This window comes from Macrotis lagotis, chromosome 3 (genome assembly GCF_037893015.1).
Source record: "Macrotis lagotis isolate mMagLag1 chromosome 3, bilby.v1.9.chrom.fasta, whole genome shotgun sequence".
In the NCBI taxonomy this organism is placed as follows: domain Eukaryota; kingdom Metazoa; phylum Chordata; class Mammalia; order Peramelemorphia; family Peramelidae; genus Macrotis; species Macrotis lagotis.
The window spans coordinates 243,711,192-243,730,025 of NC_133660.1; the positions used below are offsets into that span (position 1 = coordinate 243,711,192).

Sequence of the window (18,834 nt, forward strand, 5' to 3'; positions counted from 1 at the left end):
TTTGTGAAGGAAACAATATCTACCATTTATTATCATTTGAGTTTTCAAGAAGCATGAAGAATTAAAAAACTGGTGGATAGGATAAATATTTTCTTTCCAAGAAGAGCATGCTTTAATTTTCTACTTATTTTCTCTCTTCTCCCATCCCCTCATCTTCTCTTCATCCTTATGTGAATTTTTCTCCAAGCTGGCAAGCTAGGGAAATGACCTAAATCTTTTACAATATTCTTTAGTTAACTTTTTTCCTCACTAATTCCATCTGTTTTTCTTTAATTCAATGCAATAAAGAAAACCACCTACCATGTGCAAAGAAATCTGCAGCTTCCAAACTTCCCATTCACTTCCCATGGTTGTAATTACCAGATACCTGACTGAGACTGACCATAAAGGATATGTGTTTCTACATTCTCTTTAAAAATCATTCTCCAGGGGTGGCTAGGTGGCTCAGTGGATAGAGCACTGGCCCTGGAGTCAGGAGTTCCTGAGTTCAAATCCAGCCTCAGATACTTAATAATTACCTAGCTGTGTGGCCTTGGGCAATCCACTTAACCCCATTGCCTTGCAAAAACCTAAAAAAAAAACCCCAAACATTCTCCCTTAAAAAGTCAACTCAGAAATGTACCAGTACATCCCCTGGCACCAGTTAAACATTTATTTATCACTCCCAAAAGTAGCTCAAGAATTAAGTTATTTGTTACATTAATGAACTGAAATCAATTTTCTTCCAAAGACTTTCCTAGCATCACTTAGTACAACAGCTCCTGAAAAGAGATCTTGTCCAACTTCAAAGATGATTATTGGTGAAGGTGTCATTCAATGTGAAACTGTCAATCAACCAACTCTGTGCCAGGAAAAGTCATTTCTAAATGCCCAGAATTCTGTAGACTTCACTCTTTCCTCTCCACTTGTTTTGTGTGACCTCCAAATCCAATCCCTGTAGGGCCAAAATTTTTGGCATAGCAAACTGAAAGAAAGGAGATGAGAATGTGGAAAAAGACAGAAAATAGCTTAGTCAATGAGATTATATGACTTCATTCTGATTCAGTAAGCTCATTTTATCTGTTAGTTATAACAGTCAGTTATCTGTTAGTTATAATACACTTTACATGGTAAAATGGTCCTATTGCCAGTCAATGAGAGGATTCCAAGATTTTATTCCTTATGAATGCTGAGAGTCTTGGGATTCATATACTCCATAAGTGAGGAGAACCCTCTCTACTTCCTTCTTTACAAGTACGACTTGGGTAAGCTAAACCTCAGGGGACTCTGAGAACATGAATGATATCCCTCAAAGCAATTGGTCTTTTTATGGGTTTTTTGTTTCTTTTATGGAGGATTGGGGCAAATTTTCTTAAAACTCAACTTAAATTTAAAAAAATTTTTTTTCATAAATCTGGATCTATCTGTAGATTCACTAAAAATGTTTAAGCTGAATGTGTAACTGACAAGTTCTTTCTTACTTTGCAGCAAGAAATCTCAGCTGTGTAGCTTGCCAAGAGAAAAACATAGTACCTAACCCCACCAGGAACTATAACTTGTATTCATTTGTATGGACAAGTATTGGCACCCGTGAAGTGAAACTACTGGCTTCAAGGCCTAAACTCAATGGGATATCTCACTTTGGGGGTGAAACAAAATGAACCAATTCCAGCTCTGAAAGTCACCTCTTACTGTGTCCAAAGCATTTCTCATGCTTTCATGATAGTGGTTTGACTTGAAACATTGGTGAGGGTGAGTAGTAAATAGCTCAAGAATTCTTGAACTCTAGTGCTGGGAAAAATCTGTTCTAGCTTTACATTTCATGGAATGGTATCTAAGATTGAGCAAGTTTAAGTATCTTATCCAAGATGTCACAGTAAGATAGTGACAGATCCTAGAATCAGAACCTGACCCAGTCAGAATCATTCTGTCTACTGCTGACTAATATCCAAGAAGTGTTCAATATAGAATTTGGGAGGAAACCCATCATTCATCCTTATAAGCCAGAAGGCACTTACTATAGGGATAATAAAACCTTATATTTATGAAAAGAGGCACATTTCCTCCTTTAATCCCAATACAGAAAGGTCAGTAAGAAAAGAGCTATAGAGAATGAGGTTGAGAAAAATTAACCATGACAGGACAGAAATGAGATTGGAAGAAGTAAATAAAAGAGAGTTGCTGAACACAAGGTGCATGATGATTTGTTTGCAATCTTATGTAAGAACTTTTGAGATTAGCCTATAATTAAGTGTAAGGGCAATTCAAATGGACAATACATCCCATATTGGCTGTAATCACAAAGCAAAATTATCATTAATGATTTGGGCTGGGAAATTGATATAGAAGACATAAAAGGACATCTCTGAACAATAACAACAAAAAAATGAACTGGCCATGTAGTGAAAATGACACATAATAGTGATTCACTGATAATTTTGAAAAAAAAATCAAAGAACCAGAGGAAGGGTTCTCTGGAGAAAGCAATTTGGATCAGTGACTCTGAAAACAGAGGATCTGGATTCAAATCCTGCTTCTGATCCTTACTAAATTGTTTCTCTTTAAACCTCAATTTCTTTCTCTGTAAAATGAGATGGGATGGATTAAGTGATTTCTCAGGTGCTTTCCATCTCAAACTCTTATGATTCTATAAGGATTCAGGGAAAAATATGGATAGTAGTTGATAAGGGGTAAATGCACAGGAATCAGATTCAGGAAGGGAGCTCCCACATTGATGACATCAAAGAAGGAGCCAATATCAATGCAGGGGAAATGAATGGGAGATGTGACATTTGAGACACTTTAGTCAATGACCACTCTTCTCCTCCACCTAGGAGGAGACTGAGTTTTCTTGACGAATACAGTGACAGTGGTGAGGGCAGGAGATGAGAACTGTCAGGGTGTATGAAAGGAAAAAGAGTGTTGTTGCCAAGGCAGCCAGAAGGAAGAGATGGGAAGGTGGAGATTTCATTCAAAATTATATGTGAGAGCTTCAGAGCATTTTCAGTGCTAATTGCTAGGGCTTGAGAATATATCATTTGCTTCTCTTTACTGAAGCTTTGACCAATTCCAGTTATATCATCCCCAGAGTAACAATTAATCTCTTCCCTACCAATACTTCTAAAGTATGGGGTTCAGGACTTCCCCCTAGGCTGGGTTCTAGGTAAGTGATTAAATGGACCAAATGAGTTTGACATTTCCTCTCCCCTGAAGTGGCTTGCACCCTCATCAAAGAACTCAAACCCTATGGTTTCTCAGAAGGATTGCCCTTCAGAAAAGTAAAGAAGGCCCCCCTGCCATTGAGATTCCCATAATACAACTTGCCATTCCTGTCTTCTAACTCACCTTTGCAGTAAAGTTCTCCATCTTTGTCAGTGACATTTGTAGATTCTAGGCTTTTCCCACAGATGGCGCAGCGGAAACAAGTCTTGTGCCATGGCTAGTAGAAGGAAAGGTATCACAAATGTTTAGGTAAGCAATGTGTTTCATACTGGAGGATAGCGACTAAAACCATATGTAAAGATATATATATATCTGATATTTAGAGAATATAAATGGGTCTTGACTAGGCTGGACTCAGAAGAAAAATTCAGTTGAATCTAATTAAAGTTAGAAATGAGTGATGAGTTTAGTTTTAGCCAGGAAAGCTAACTTGATTTGAACATGTCCATTAGTTTCAGGTCATCCAAGGAATAACCTAACAATGTGTGACAAGCATAAGACATTGACCTGAAATTTCAAATTAAGTGTGTATCCAAGATAAAAGGAAAAGAGCCAGTCATTCAAGTGATTTTGTTGTTTTATCCCATCTTCACAGCAATTTGAACAATTCACTTAATACAGCCTCCAAGTTCCATTCCTGACTTTCTAGACTTTCTCATCTCATACCAACAACCTTCTCACTCTGAAGATACCTTTGTTTTGTAGTCTTTTCTAATTCATGAGTTCCTGACTTGGACCACTATTTTATAAGGTATCAAAGATATACTACTTTAACTTCCAGATCCATTTATCACTCTCAGAATATCTACCTCTTTACCAGAAAGTTCTAGTTCCATCCACCCCACTTCCTCTTTCTAGTTTCCTTTTATGTACTATCTTACCCTTCCTTAGAATGTAAACTCCTTGAGAGCAGGGAGCAAGGTTTTATTAAATATTTTATCTACCTACTTTGAAAGCTTATAAAGTGTCTCTCAAAGAAAAAACCTGCAAGTTAACACCAAGAATAATTATTTAACTCAGGGAAGGAAGAGAGAAATGAGGGAATGAGAGAATTTGGAACTCAATTTTTAAAAAAAGAATGTTAAGGGGCAGCTAGGTGGCACAGTGGATGGAGCACTGGCCCTGCAGTCAGGAGTACCTGAGTTCAAATCCAGTCTCAGACATTTAATAATTATCTAGCCATGTGGCCTCGGGCAAGCCACTTAACTCTATTGCCTTGTAAAAAAGTTTTTTAAAAAAACTAAAAAAAAAGAATGTTAGAATTGTTTTACATGTAATTGGGAATATAATAAAATATAATTTAAATAGAAAGAAAAAATATCAAAAGACACCCTCTCACAAAAAAGAAAAATTAGTTAAAATAGGAAACTGAATGCCCCATGCCTTCCTATATTCCCTTCTCCCATTCCCCTAAACTGGAGCAGATAGGTGGTCTTGTGGATAAAATGTTAGACTTCAAGGGAGGAAGATCTAAGTTCAAATCTTACCTGTGATATCCTATAACTTTTTTTTTTTATTTTTTTCAAGGCAATGGGGTTAAGTGGCTTGCCCGAGGCCACACGGCTAGGTAATTATTAAGTGTCTGAAGTCGGATTTGAACCCAGGTACTCCTGACTCCAAGGCCGGTGCTCCATTCACTGCGCCACCTAGCCACCCCACCTGTGATATCCTAAACAAATATCCTTAGCTGTGATATCCTAAACTATCCTTTCTAAGACTCAAATTCCTCATCCATAGATGAGGACAATAATAGACACTAAATCACTTGACTGTTATAAAGATCAAATAAAATTTTATATACATGTGTATATGTATAAAATGTTTTGCAAACCTTAAAGCACTAAATTCTATTAGTATTAGTGCTTGCCCTAAAAAAATACTTTATCTACTTTTTCTGTAATTTGTGCATATTCCATACATGTGTAGTTATCTTTCCCCTTTCCCTTTGAATGCAAATTTCTTGAGGACAGGGACTATTTTTGCTTTTTTCCTTTGTATCCTCAATGAATAGAACAGTACTTGGTATCACATAAGCACCTAACAAATGCTTGTTGATTGACTGTATTTCCTTTTCATTTTCCATTGTAGTAGTAGTAATTCATTTTCCCATCAAACACAGCTCAGGTCAGTTCTGGCCTAATTCCTCACTACTTCTTCCCCAGTAGAGCTGTTCCCAGTTGCAGCTTTCCCAGCAATAGCCTCTCTTAGGTCTCCACTAGGGATAGGGGGAGAACAGTCCCAGGGTCTCAATCTTCCCCATCACAGGGTACTATGCTCACATCTATACCCCTACAGGGTTTGGTCTTATGACACCTCTTGCCTTGGACTGGCATCCAAACACCAGCATTATTAGTTATGACTCTTCTCAGAGGAATTTCTATCTATTGTTGATAACTAACTAAAATTATATTAATGGTGAGAGTCACCAAACACTGTTACAAAAGCCTTCTCTCCCATCAAAAAAAATAGCAGTCACAAACAATAGGTAATATAAATTTCTTCCAGTCTCCTGGGCTCTTGAATTCAAAGTATTAGCAAAAAATGTTTGCCTCCACAAATTGAAGAGAACAAAAGTATCCTTACCTTGCCACCGCCCATTATTCTTTCAGCAGCATAGACAGATTTGCCACAGCGAGGACATTTCTCCACCTCACCAAACTTGGGAGTAAATTTGGAAGGGTTGCTGGTAGTTGACCGAGCTGTCTTTGGGGACCTAGTGGATAAAGACAGGTCTACATGGATTCATTTTACCAATTATAGTTATTTTCCTAAAACACTTTATGGTAGAAAGAGCAGGTGGCCTGGATCTTGGGACTGATTTAGCCACTGACTCTCCCTTTTCCATTCTGGTTCTTAATGATCTCTTTTGCAAAATAATGGAGATGAATGAAATGATTTTTAAAGTCCTTTTCAGATTTATTATTCTATGATTCTAGATTCTAGTTTTTTCCTATTCAACTTGGGGGCCCTAATTCTATATGTATAATGATTTGAAGTATATTGTCTTTCTCTCTAAAGAGATTTAAAAACTTTATTCTAGGGTAAGGATGAATTGGTGACACATGTCCAAAAGCAACAGTATAGAATTTCTCTTTGTAATTCAATCCACCATATTTTACACAAAGGATGGACCCTGCTTAGGAGACAAGAAACAGGTAATATTATTTTATTATATTGTAGGATTGTTACAGTTAATCGACAAGGATTTATTATTAAACTCATCTGATCTAGAGTTGGAAGAAACATTTCCAACACTTGTATACAATTCTTTATGGATAATCAACATATTAATAAATGTTAAATATTTCATCCTTACCGCAACCTAATCAAGTTGATAGAGGAAGGATAATTATTATTCCCATTTTATTGTTGAGAAAACTGAGGCTCAGAGATTTCTAGTAACCAAGGATAAATGCCTGGTAAATCATAGAACTAAGTCTAGAGACCAGGCATTCTGACTCTTTCAATGACACCATCACAATAAGAAAACTAAGAACACCAAAGGAACTTCTCAATGAAATTCCATTTTCTCCAAGTAGAGATCCCATTCTGGAATTGGATAATGAGGCCAGTTAATGAAAAGAGCCTTCTCTTAAATTTCAGAATCTCACATTTTTGTTGTTGTTGTTACTGCTTTCCCTTCCTAAACTTTTAGAGTAGAATACTAAAAGGACATAGATTTAAGCAGCTAGAGACAGGTAGACTTCAATTAAAATCATTCCTGATTAAACATTTAACCTCTGGTTGTTTCAGTTTCCTCATTTATAAAATGTGGTTAATAATAACACCTACCTCAAAAAACTATAGTGAGGATCAAATATATGTATATATGTGTATATAGATATTTGTAGGTATATATATATACACACACATTGTGTATGTGTATCTATATATATGCATATATGTACATAAGCATGTGTGTATATATATGTATTTTATGTGGATAATGCTTTGAAAACCTTAGAGTCTATTATTGTCATTGTTATTATTATAATATATGCAGTCTTCAAGTGATCTTATATTTATTCATTTGATCATGTAACATACATTGTGGCAAAGTACTAAAAAAAGACTATGTATAAAGATTAGTCATTTGGATTCCTACTCTCTAGCCAACATATCACATGTCAATATAAAGAAAGTAGGTGAACAACCATGAAGAGGAGTGCTCAGTTCTGTTTAGTGAAATCACCAAATTCTAGAATCATAGGGTGATAAATTGGAAGATCTGATTGAAATCATTCATTCCAATTATCTCATGCTACAAATAAAACTCCTTTGAAGAGGGAGCCCAACTCAAGAAACTTGGAAGCTGGTCATTGAAAGATGGATTAGATTTCAACAGGCAGAGAGAAATGGAATGTTGAAGAAATTCTAAGCCAAGGAAATAGAAATATTGGATGTGTTTGGGCAATAGGAGTAATTAAACCAAGTCAATTAGACTCAAGGGTACTTAAAGGGGGATATCCCAGAAAGGTAAAGTGAACTCTCTTGAGTTCTGAGCCACGTAGTATAGATAAATCAGGTGAGTTTCCCTACCTATATTACTTTCCAATGATTACCCTTTAATTTTCCATATCTCCATATATGATGCTTCTCCCTAATAGGATATATTCTTATCCTTATGAGCAGGAATTGTTTAATTTTTGTCTTTGTATTTCTTCTGCCTGACATAGCACTTGGTGCCTTCCCTTGAGATTGTCTCCCATTCACATCAAACATGTCTTGTGTACACTTAGTTATTTATATGTTGTCCACTCCCCCCATTAGTATATGAACTTCATGACAGAAGAAACCAAGTTTTTGCCTTTCTATATTTCCTCTTTGCTTAGCACAGTGTCAAACATGGAATGGGTATTTGGTAAATGATTGTTGACTGACTGACATTGGTTACAAATCACTCCAAAGCTTTCCCTAAGTCAATTTACTAATGTCACTTGGAAAGCAGATGATTATCTATCTAGAATATGAAGAAATTCCTACTAAGTCACCCTTTTGGGTGGCTTATGATTATTCATCTTATGACCCAAGGGTAAATATCTAGGGGACCAGAGAGGGATTTTTGTATCCCTTTTAAGATAAGAATATACGATGCAATAAAGTCTTTTAGCTATATTAATGTGATTGACATTTAATCTCCCAAAGGTTAAAAAAGGAAATGCTGTGAAGGTCTCTAACCCTTCAAATCCCATAAAGTCCATGAATTTCAGGTTCACTATCAGCATGCAAACTGAGAGCCCTTGTGTAAGAGTAATTGCCTGTTAGAATGACAGATAATTTAAAGAGTCTTAAGAAAAATGGAATTGTTTAAAAAAAACTTGGTCAAATTGACTATTCCCATTATAGACCCTTCTAGTCCATTCTTCTACTTCCAGAAAATGTTGCTATGGAAACTAAATGAAGAGCCCTAATAATTGGATAACAGAACATCAACAAAACACAGAGAGAGGTGATAGGATTTTAACATACTGTTGAAATTGCAATCCAAGATGTTCTCCAGTATCAGTACTAAGGCATCCAGCACCTTGTCCAAATCCAATTCCTTTGGGTCCATATTTCCTCCCATAGCATGATTTACAATAGATTTCAGATTCATGAGCTGCTACTGTTGTACTGTCCAGAGATTTCCTACAAGCCACTGAAAGGGAAAAATTTGATGTTAGGGTTCCTGCTTGAGTCAGAATATCATAATCTTCCTAGGCAGTCTCTTTCAAAATAAGTTCATAATAAAGTTTGCATCAGCGACTGGAAGGTGGTTCAGTGGATGGAGTTCTGGGATTGGGATCAGGAAGACCCAGGTTCAAATCTGATCGTAGATCCTTATTAGTTGTATGACCCTAAGCAAGTCATTTAACTTTTGTCTTCCTTTGTTTTCTCATCTGTAAAATAGGCATAAAAACAACACCTTGTTTCCCAAGATGGCTGTGAGGATCAAGTGAGACATTTGTAAAGTACTTTCCTTAAAGCACTATATAAATACTTCCTATTATTTGCTTTCATAGATGAAAAAATTTGTAGCATACCTCCCATTTAAAAATCATCTTAATTTGTATTGTTTTTATATTACCAATCATTTCCAGATATTTCCTTTTGTTCCCCCAAATTAAATCCTTCTTTGTAATAAAGAAAAACAGTTTAGCAAAACCACTAGATTTGTCAAGATTCTGCCCCTATTGTCTCCTCCCTACCTCCCTGAGGAGAGGAGGTATTATATTTCCTTAACTGTTCTCCATGACCAAGATTTGTCATTCCAGTTATTCAGTGTTTGACTATCTTTTAGTGAGGAAAAAATTTACATTATTATAACCATTGACAAAGTGTTCTCCTGACTATGCCTCTATTTTTTATTTTTTTATTTGTATTTATTTTGGGAGCAATGGGGTTAAGTAACTTGCCTAAGATCACACAGCTAGTAAGTATCAAGTATCTAAAGTCAAATTTGAACTCAGGTCCTCCTGATTCAAGAGTCAGTGATCTATTCACTGCATTACCTAGCTGCCCCTGACTATGCCTCTCTTTGTGTTAGTTCATTCAAGTCTTCTTTTGGTTTTCCATAGTCATTATTTCTTCTAGCACAAACACATTCCATTGCATTCATATACAACTTTGTTTCTACCACATAAATGCACTATGAATATTTATTTTTATATGGAGTCTTTTATTTTCTCTTTGACTGAGGGACATGCCAGTTGGATGCTAGTATTGTGACTGCTTCATCTGAAAGGTTTAGTCACTTCCCTTGCATGATTCCAGATCATCAACCAGAACAATAAGGCCAATTCACAATGCTAATGATGTAGTAAAATGTGCCTGACTTCTTATAGTCCATCCAACTTCTTCTTTTACTTCTAGTTTTATTGGATTGAACTGAATCTTTCCCAATTTTCTGGATTTGAAGTAAACTTTCAGAGTTGGTTTAATTTGGTTTAATTTAATTTAAGTTGGTTTAATTTAATTCATTTAATTTATTAATTGAATTAATTGAATTTATTAGTAATTAAGACCTTTTTATATCTTCATGGCAAATTCACAGTTCTGCTTTTGAAAACTGTCTAGCAGCTTAACTATTGGGGAATGATTCTTAGCAATCAATGATAATAATGATGTTCACATGATGCTTTAAGGTTTGGAAATATTTTATAATTTTTTAAATTTTATCCTCATAACAACCCAAGGAAGTAGGGTTTTTTGGTTACTATGCCCATTTTATAGAAGAGAAAACTAAAAGACAGGTTGTGACTTGCTCATGGTCATACATTTACGATAACAAATGTGTTTCTCTGATCCTTTTCTTTGACTGTCTCCCATGTCTCTAACTAAAAAGGACTTGAGTATAGTCCCAGAGATATGTTTACTCTCTAGGTATCAGCCTAGCTAAGTACAAAGAGAGACTCTTTAATAGTCATTGGTGAATTCCTAGACCATAGTGACCACTGAAATAGGTAAACATATAAACTGGTCCCCAAGCCTACCCAATCCCCTTCTAGTTCTATGGTGATGGAGGTGAAATAGCATAAAAGGGAGGTAGAAGGTACTAAGAATGATTTCTAGACTATATATAAAGATTTAATAGTTGATATCCTAACATCTTAGACCTTTTTTCTAAAGAATAATGAATTGATTCAGATATAGAGGAATTATATTACATGCAAAAAAGTTTCTACAAATGAAAGCAGAAGACATAAAATTACACATAAAGCAAGGGAAAATGTCAGCCTTGATGGGTTTCATTGCACTCTAAAAGGTAATAAGAATTATTTCATGTGTTAGTTGGTCACATTGTAGTGATCAAATTGAGCATCTTGAAAATTATTTTAGTTTATGCACTAGTATGAGTTGTAAAGAATGAAGAAGTATAAAAACCCTAGGAAGGTTTTATAAAGAATTTATAGGGCCCTTGAAACCAAGGTGACATTTTGGAGATTCATAAATTACATGTTGGAAAATATAGTTCATAGTCAAAAAACAAAAGTGGTTAAGAAATTATAAATTACTTAGATGATTAAAATCTATCTTTTATGAATACTTTCTTGCAGAAGATAATTGAAAGGCACTGGAATTGATGAATGTCAAAGATAAGAGAAAGAGATAGTGAGAGACAGAGAGAGAAAATAGGGAGAAATTGAAATGCGAGAAACTGCTTAACAGATAGCACTTTATTAGCTAAATGGTATTTCAGAAGAATAAAGACAAGAAGTTGCTGTATATAATTATGATAGTTCTAACATGAACTATTTAAACATCTAAACTTTTTAAACAACCTATTAACAGTGACAAAATAGGAAATGTATAAAAAGAAAAAAATTAGCATTGATTATAGGCATTTCCTAAAGAAATTGAAGCAATGAAAAACAATTGCCCTCAATGAGTAGGTAAAGAGAGTCCAGAAAGAAACAAAATAAAAATGTATTTGACCTCACTGTCAAATAGAAAGACATGAAAGGGAGGGACTCAACAAGAGTTTAAACTACAAAAGCATTTTTAAACTCTATAAAAGATGTTGTAATAATTTTTTTCTCACAAAATAGAAAAAATCAGTAGAAAAGACAAGCTTGCAGAAATCTTGGAATGATATTCAACTGAGAAATAGTTTCTTGAAAATATTTAAAAATGAAATTAAAAAGAAGACAGCAAATAGAATAAAACAGCTCTGCAAGTATTTCCATAGCAAGCTATTCTTACCATGAGAATTTCAAGTCACTGCAGTGTATCTGGTGTCCAGTGACAGAACATCCCCATTAGAATTATTCGAGGGCAGTAAGTACAAAAAAAAGCTTAATAAATGGTATTTGATGGATTGAATTTTCATCATTAACATTAAAACTACACCACTGAAGTGTAGTCACCACTTCAACCAATGTTGAGTTATATGAGGAAATTTGTACTGAATTTGACATTCAAGAAAATGAAACTGATAAGAACTTGGACCTGAACAAATGCATACAGTGTAAATATATACTAGTGGCAAAATGAGTTTAAAGGTATTCAGGGATTGAGATTTAATATCTTAAAGAAGGGTCTTTTCCAAAAGAGTGAATCAGTTCACCACTACACTGCCCTCTGTTTTTGAATGCTTTCGCCTCATTCTACTGTCACTAATCATGCCTTGCCTGTCACTAATCATGCCTTGCCAAACCCCAATCTTAGATTACTACCACCATCTACCATTTTCACTCCTTTTTACACACTGCTGATTATAACTGGGAAAAGTTGTGGAACTGTGCTGACTGTAATCACTATGAATTTATTATATAATCTTAACTGGGCCATGTTTGGGGATCAAATGAGATAATGTCTGTAATATGTGCTTAACACAGTGTTTGGAGTACAATAGGCCTTATATAAATCTTTTTTCCCTTCCTTCCTTCTCCTTCTCCTACTCTTAAAAGTCACTCATCTTTTCCCCACCAACTTTTATAAGTCTTTTCATTTCTTCACATTTCTTGTATAGCACCTCTCTCCATCCCTCTGCTGAGGAGTTCTCATTTTTAACAGAAAAAAATTGAAACCATCCAGTAAGAGCTCTCTTCTTCCCTCATCTTCATCTCATGGCACTCAGATATCTTTTCCAACTATATTTTCATCCTTTGTGTCTTGATATCCATAAGAGATGACTTTTCTCCTTCCAAGGCAAACCCCAACATATGCGTCTTTCTTCCTATTCCTTTCTGTCCACTCCAAAAGATAGCCCAGCCTTTGTCATTCCCACTCTCTCCAACTTTCATTTTCTTCCTATCTACTGGTTTCTGTTTTCTGCTTATAAGCATACCCATCTAAATCATTCCAAAATCCTTAATTTGATCTATTTATCCTCTCTCTCTCTCTCTCTCTCTCATCCTAAATCTCTCCTCCCCTTCATGGTTGACACCCTTGAGAAAGCCACCTATACTCAGCACTTTCATTGCTCTTCTCACTAAATTCTAAACCCTGTGTAATCTGCCTTCCAGTATCATTGTACAATTTAAAGTGCTGTTAACAAAGTCTCTAAGGATCACAGAGTCAGATATGACTGAACCACAAAAACATTTGTTGATTATCACCTCTCCCTCTTCAAATTGACTTGGGAGATCAAATCATTCTTAAAGATTTTTCTCCAACAAAGACTCCCTCAGATCAAAAATACTTGACTGATACAACCATAAAGCATAACTTTGTTTCATGATCAATTGTGTATAAAATCCCAATTGAGAAGGAATGCATTAGATGTAGCAAAGTTACCCCAAACATCCCTATTTTCAAACTACTTTGCTTATTTCATATAGACCTGTAATACTCTAGGGCTCCCTAAAGGAGATTTTGGCCCATTCAAAAGTCATTAGCCTACTAATAACCACCATACAAGTGGGGCAGGGAGACTGGGGAGGGAAAACCAAATGGAAATAGTGTTTTGCCCAGATAGGGGGCATGTTCACCATATATTTAATCATGTTCATATTGGACAATTCATACAGGTGGACAATGACCTCAGTCCAGTTTTGATTAGAAGAAGGAGGGCAAGGCAGGATCATGTTTGAAAATTTATTCAGATTTTCAAGAGATCCCAAGTGGCTTGCTTTGTCAAAACACTGCTAAAACTCTGCCTTGAGCTCCAATCTCTGCAAGAGGTACAGGATTCTGTATCATCAATTAATCAACAACATTCATTAAGAGACTGTGTGACAAAGACATAACTCTCTTTAAAAGCCTTGTTTGTCATATGCTAAAAATAAATCTTTACCATCCTATGGAATTTTCTTTTTTGTGGAGAGAATTCTTGAGTTGGGTATGAGTTGGATAAGATGACCTGCAAATCTTCCCACACTTCTGAGATTCCAGGAATTTGCAAAATTCATCATGGTCTCACTAGAGTTGTTGAAAACTGGATTATTATCATAGAAATGTTTCTGGATGACACATGTGATGGCTTTTAAAAATAATCTCTCATCACAAAACTAAAAGCATTGGTAATCTGCCATCACCAGAGAATGAGCATTTATTTCCCAGTTTTATAATGGTAATTATGTTTTCTGAGGAAGATAAAGGATAATGGAAGCCATGGGAGTAGATACAGTGTTCCTATTTCTGTCATGTAGTATCTTTTTTTGTTGCAACAAATGGAGCTAAAGCCCTTGAAGTGTTATTAAATTAGATCTCAGATATAGCATAATTTTACAGTCTATGAGGAGTACAAAGAAATTATATTTGCCAGGAGTTGGCCTGCTGAATTTGAAACTAGGTCTACCAAGATTTACATAATTGAGGAGCAATTTGGAAAAGGGGGGGTCGTCTTCATCTTTCTAGGGGCTAGTTTTTAACCAAGTGTACACTGATGGAACTAGTAAATGATAACATTTGCACAAGATTTGTGTTAGTTTTTTTCATTGCTCTAAGCTTTTAGTCATGTGATATATTTGGTGCCTGTGAGAATAACCTGATAAGCTAATAATCCCAGGAGAGTCCTAGGAACCAGTGCCCAAAGTGGAATCATTGGCTGGTTTAACAGATTACCCCACCACCTGCTCACACCAAGAGTTTCTTAAGTATTTAGTTGCTATACTTTTAAAGACAAAAACCCTCATATTAATGTATAATGATTTATAGCATAACAAAATTTAAAAAGTAGAAAAAGACTCACTTTTAAGAAGGTAACTTTGCTAATGGTTTCAGTTTTAGTGTTTAAGTTAAATGTTTTCTAAAGTCATCTTATTCTTTGATCTATTACTATTATGAAAATCCATGTTTCATCAGATCTTCAAAGATTATGAGGAGGGCAGAGTTGGAAATGACCTTATAGAGAGAGTATCTTGAAGGATTTGGAAGCAGAAAACCTGGATGAAAATGCTAACTCTACAATTTGCTATTGGACAGCTTTGGGCAAGTTTTTTTTTTCATTTCTGTAAGTTCCAGTTTATTCATGGATAAAATGGGGGAGATCTGACATCTTATATAAGACACAGGGCAGGTTAGTCCCTCTATCTCCCTTAAGAACTGTATATGTGTAGGAAGTTACATGGGAAAAACTTCTTTTACTAATAAGCACCTTTTCCCCAATTTATACTCTTAAAGTTTCCTAAAGAGAATTACATTCAGGGTCATATACCCAGAAGAGTCTCAGATGTCAGCTCTCTTCACTATGATGGACTGATAAAGTTCTCAAGAACTGAAAAGAACATTTGAGCTTAGCTAGTCTAAATTCCTCATTTTTCAGATAACAAATCTGAGGCCTAGAAAAGTGATAGGAGACTTGACCCAAGGTCTCAGATTGGTAAATTCACAGAACAATCGAAGTTTGAACTCAAGTCTTCTGTTTCCATTTATTCATGGTTAGCTAGGCGATGAAAGGAATAGAATGTGGATTTAGAAAGATCTAGAGTCAAATCGAGCCTCAAGATACTTGTTTGAAAGTATGACCTGGGCTAGTCATTTAACTATTGATTGCCTTGCCTTTAAAATGAGGCTAATAATAGCACCTACCTTGTGAGGTTGTTGGGAGATAATGAGATAATATTTGTAAAACACTTGATACAGTGAAATTTAGTTCAGTGTTACTTGGCACAGGACACACTCTGGGTTTAGCACATGGTGGGAACTATATAAATGATTATTTTCTTTTTTTCCTCCCCCCCACCACCTTTGGACTACAGAGGTTAAACTGTTTCGCTTGCTGTCCAAAGCCCTCAAAAGACTCCTAGACATCCTCCCCACATTAATTATGTCAGTGATAAGGACATACACAATAAGCATTTACTATATGATTTTTCATTGACTCCATTCTTCACTCATTCATTCATTCATTCATTCATTCATTTAGTCCAATGTGGATACTCAGAGGTTTATCACCCAACTTACTGCACAGGAAACAAGTCTTATGGAAACTCCTCCCATTGCATTGGATTTCCTCTGCATGATAGACTGTTTTTCCACAGGCCCCACAACTTGCTCCTCCTCCCCAGTTTGGCATCTTCAAGGTTCTTGGTAGATTCTAGAAGCAAACTACAGGACACATACTCAAAATTACTTTCTTCTATAAGATCACTTTCTATTCCCATACAAATCTGTCTCAACAAATATATCTCTATTCTAACAAAAGATAAGGAAGCCAAAACCCAGAGAAATTAAGAAATTTCCCCCAAAGTCATATAGACAATAAATATCCTAAAAGGGATTCAAATCCATGCTCTATTATTATAATAATTCAATGGCTTTTTCCCCCACTACCCCATTCAAACCAAAATTGAAGTGTTATCATATTACATAAAATTTAAACCAGTTCTATTTGATCTTAGAAGATGGGATTAGATTAAACCTAAGGGTGAAAATTATTTGAGAAGGGTATTTCAGCTCAACATATTGAAGGATTTTCTAATTGGAACTGTCCAATGAGTCAAATGGCACAGTTAATAGAGTCAGAAAGATTCATTTTTCTGAATTCAAATTTATGCTCAGGAACTTAGTAATTGTCTGATTCTGAGTAAGTCACTTAGCCCTGTTTGCCTCAGTTTCTTCACTAGAAAATGGTGAACCTACTCCTGTATATTTGCCAGGAAGATTCCAAATGAGCTCAAATAGAGTTGGATACGACCAAACAAAAACAAAATTTAATAAGCTGCTTCCAAAACTCTCCAAGGAGAGATTCCTTTTTACTGAAAGTATACGGGCTTCAGGTATGAGTTTAATTAGGTGACCTCTGACATCTTTTTTTAGCATCAAGATTCTATGATTTGAAATGAATTGTATCTTTTCCTTCTAGTTTATCTGGCTCATAAAATAATTTAATTTTAAAAATCTCTATATGTTAAATGTGACATACAAAAACGCTTTTCTTACTTCCCAAGTGAATGAAACAGTGAATCTTCACTCATCTTGAGCAAGCTATTTCAATCTCCTCACCTATAAAATAGAAATGATCACTTGCTTATTTCACAGGGTTGCTCTGAGAATGAAATGAGACAATGGAGTGAAAGTATTTTGGGAAGGTATAAAAAGCTACATAGCTGTGAAGGTTTTTAAAATATAAGGCACAAGGGATCTTCTTATCTGTAGAGATTACCAAACCATTATTGTAATTCATACTTGAGTACTAGATTTAGCAAATGACATTAGTTGAAGAGAGTGCTATTTAAAAATCATTTTCTCTCTCTTAAACAATATAATTACATTTTCCATACTTTCAAGCTAAAATGAAACTGACAGATTCTTGATAAAAATTCTGAAATAATCCTTGCTGTAAGGAAATAAAATTTTTTCTGGGTTCCTTTGCTTTGTTCAAACTTTATTCTTATTACTTAGTAATACAAACTAATGTTATTCATAATAATATTTTTGGAATGGGAACTATATCTGTAATTCATTGGTAAAGGAAAACCCTAGTGAGAAAACTCTATCACCAAGGTTTCTATCTAACTTACATTCTTAGAGAGCTGTCTAGAGGACTGAGAGTTTAAGTGACTGTCCTAGTCTCAACCAACCAATAAGTTTCAGAGAAGAGTAGAGAAAAAAGTTTTTCTTGTTTTTGATGTCACCATGTAAGCGATGGTGTCAAACTCAAAGAGAAGCAGAACTTCCTGAGTCATGTATTAACTCAGGAAACATCAAATAGACATTATCTCTGTTGTATTGTAGCTTTATTTATTTTGTTTAACATTTTCCAATTCATTTTAATCTAGTTCCATGGCACTAAGAGGTTTTATCAGCACACCTCTGAATCACACTGTGCTACCTCATGAGATGAATTCCATGGCTGCTATTTTTAAAATTATGGCATTTTGCATGCAATAGTGTATCTAAGAGTCTGTGAAGCAGATGGCACAAATACATTTACCCATATATGTAAATGTGTGTGTGTGTGTGTGTAGAGAGAGTTAGAAAAAGATGATCTCTGTGTGTATGTACGTATGTGTGTATGTGTGTGTGCATGTGTATGTGTGTATGTGTGTATATATATATATATATATATATATATTTATATGGAGAGAGAGAGAATGAGAAAAAGATTATCTTTCATCTGTATGTGTGTGTCTATGTGGAGAAAGAGAAAGAGAGAGAGAGAGAGAGAGAGAGAGAGAGAGAGAGAGAGAGAAATGATCTCTGTGTGTTTATACAGAGAAAGATGATCTCTCTCTGCATGTGTAGGGAGACAGAGAGAAAGAGAAAGAAATGTGAAGATGCACCGTAAGTTGCTCAAGGTCATTCAGTTGATAAGTCATAGAGGCAGGAGTCCAACCCTAGCCTTTTGATCCCTGGACTACAGGACCCTGAACTCCACCAGAGTTCCTGGAATTCCACTTGTCATTTGCATGGCATATTATCAGACCACTCTGAGCTTTTGGCTCTGACCTTTCCCTTCTTGGAAAGAAATCACTTGCCTAGAATAGTTAATAAGTATCATTGAACACTGCTGGGTCAACTTGTCCAGATCATATTGCACAAAGTCATTACATTGCACATAACAGATGCTTAATACATATTTTTAAAATTCAGTTCAAAGCTGAAGTTGTAGTTAAGAAACAAATATAAGTCCCACCCCCCCTCCTCACTGACCCAAAGACGAGAAGGAAATGATCTTCTAAAAATAACACCAAAGACAAATGGGTGACTTGGCCACTTATTACAAAGTATGTGGATTTATCATCTCAGCCATTTCAAAGTCTTGCC

General features: G+C 35.4%; 1 protein-coding gene and 1 long non-coding RNA gene across 3 annotated transcripts in view; one reads left to right on the forward strand and one right to left on the reverse strand.

Annotated features, from left to right (window-relative positions):
- The window catches only part of CSRP3 (cysteine and glycine rich protein 3), a 24,570-nt gene continuing 5,736 nt past the window's right edge, over positions 1-18,834 (reverse strand). The window contains exons 1-6 of one of the 2 annotated variants that reach the window (XM_074230355.1): positions 17,008-17,031; positions 16,030-16,173; positions 8,671-8,839; positions 5,785-5,914; positions 3,325-3,418; positions 1-964 (exon numbers count right to left, since the gene is read on the reverse strand). In XM_074230355.1, coding sequence (XP_074086456.1) covers positions 888-964; positions 3,325-3,418; positions 5,785-5,914; positions 8,671-8,839; positions 16,030-16,141 — 582 coding nt within the window. In that variant the 5' untranslated portion in view covers positions 16,142-16,173; positions 17,008-17,031 and the 3' untranslated portion in view covers positions 1-887. Of the gene's footprint in view, positions 965-3,324; positions 3,419-5,784; positions 5,915-8,670; positions 8,840-16,029; positions 16,174-17,007; positions 17,032-18,834 lie in introns of those variants that run through there. The other variant, XM_074230354.1, reaches the window with a different exon arrangement.
- The window catches only part of LOC141518383 (uncharacterized), a 26,546-nt gene continuing 14,607 nt past the window's right edge, over positions 6,896-18,834 (forward strand). Inside the window, exons 1-2 of the long non-coding RNA XR_012477178.1 lie at positions 6,896-7,726; positions 14,929-15,076. This is a non-coding gene — a long non-coding RNA (uncharacterized LOC141518383). The remainder of the gene's footprint in view (positions 7,727-14,928; positions 15,077-18,834) is intronic.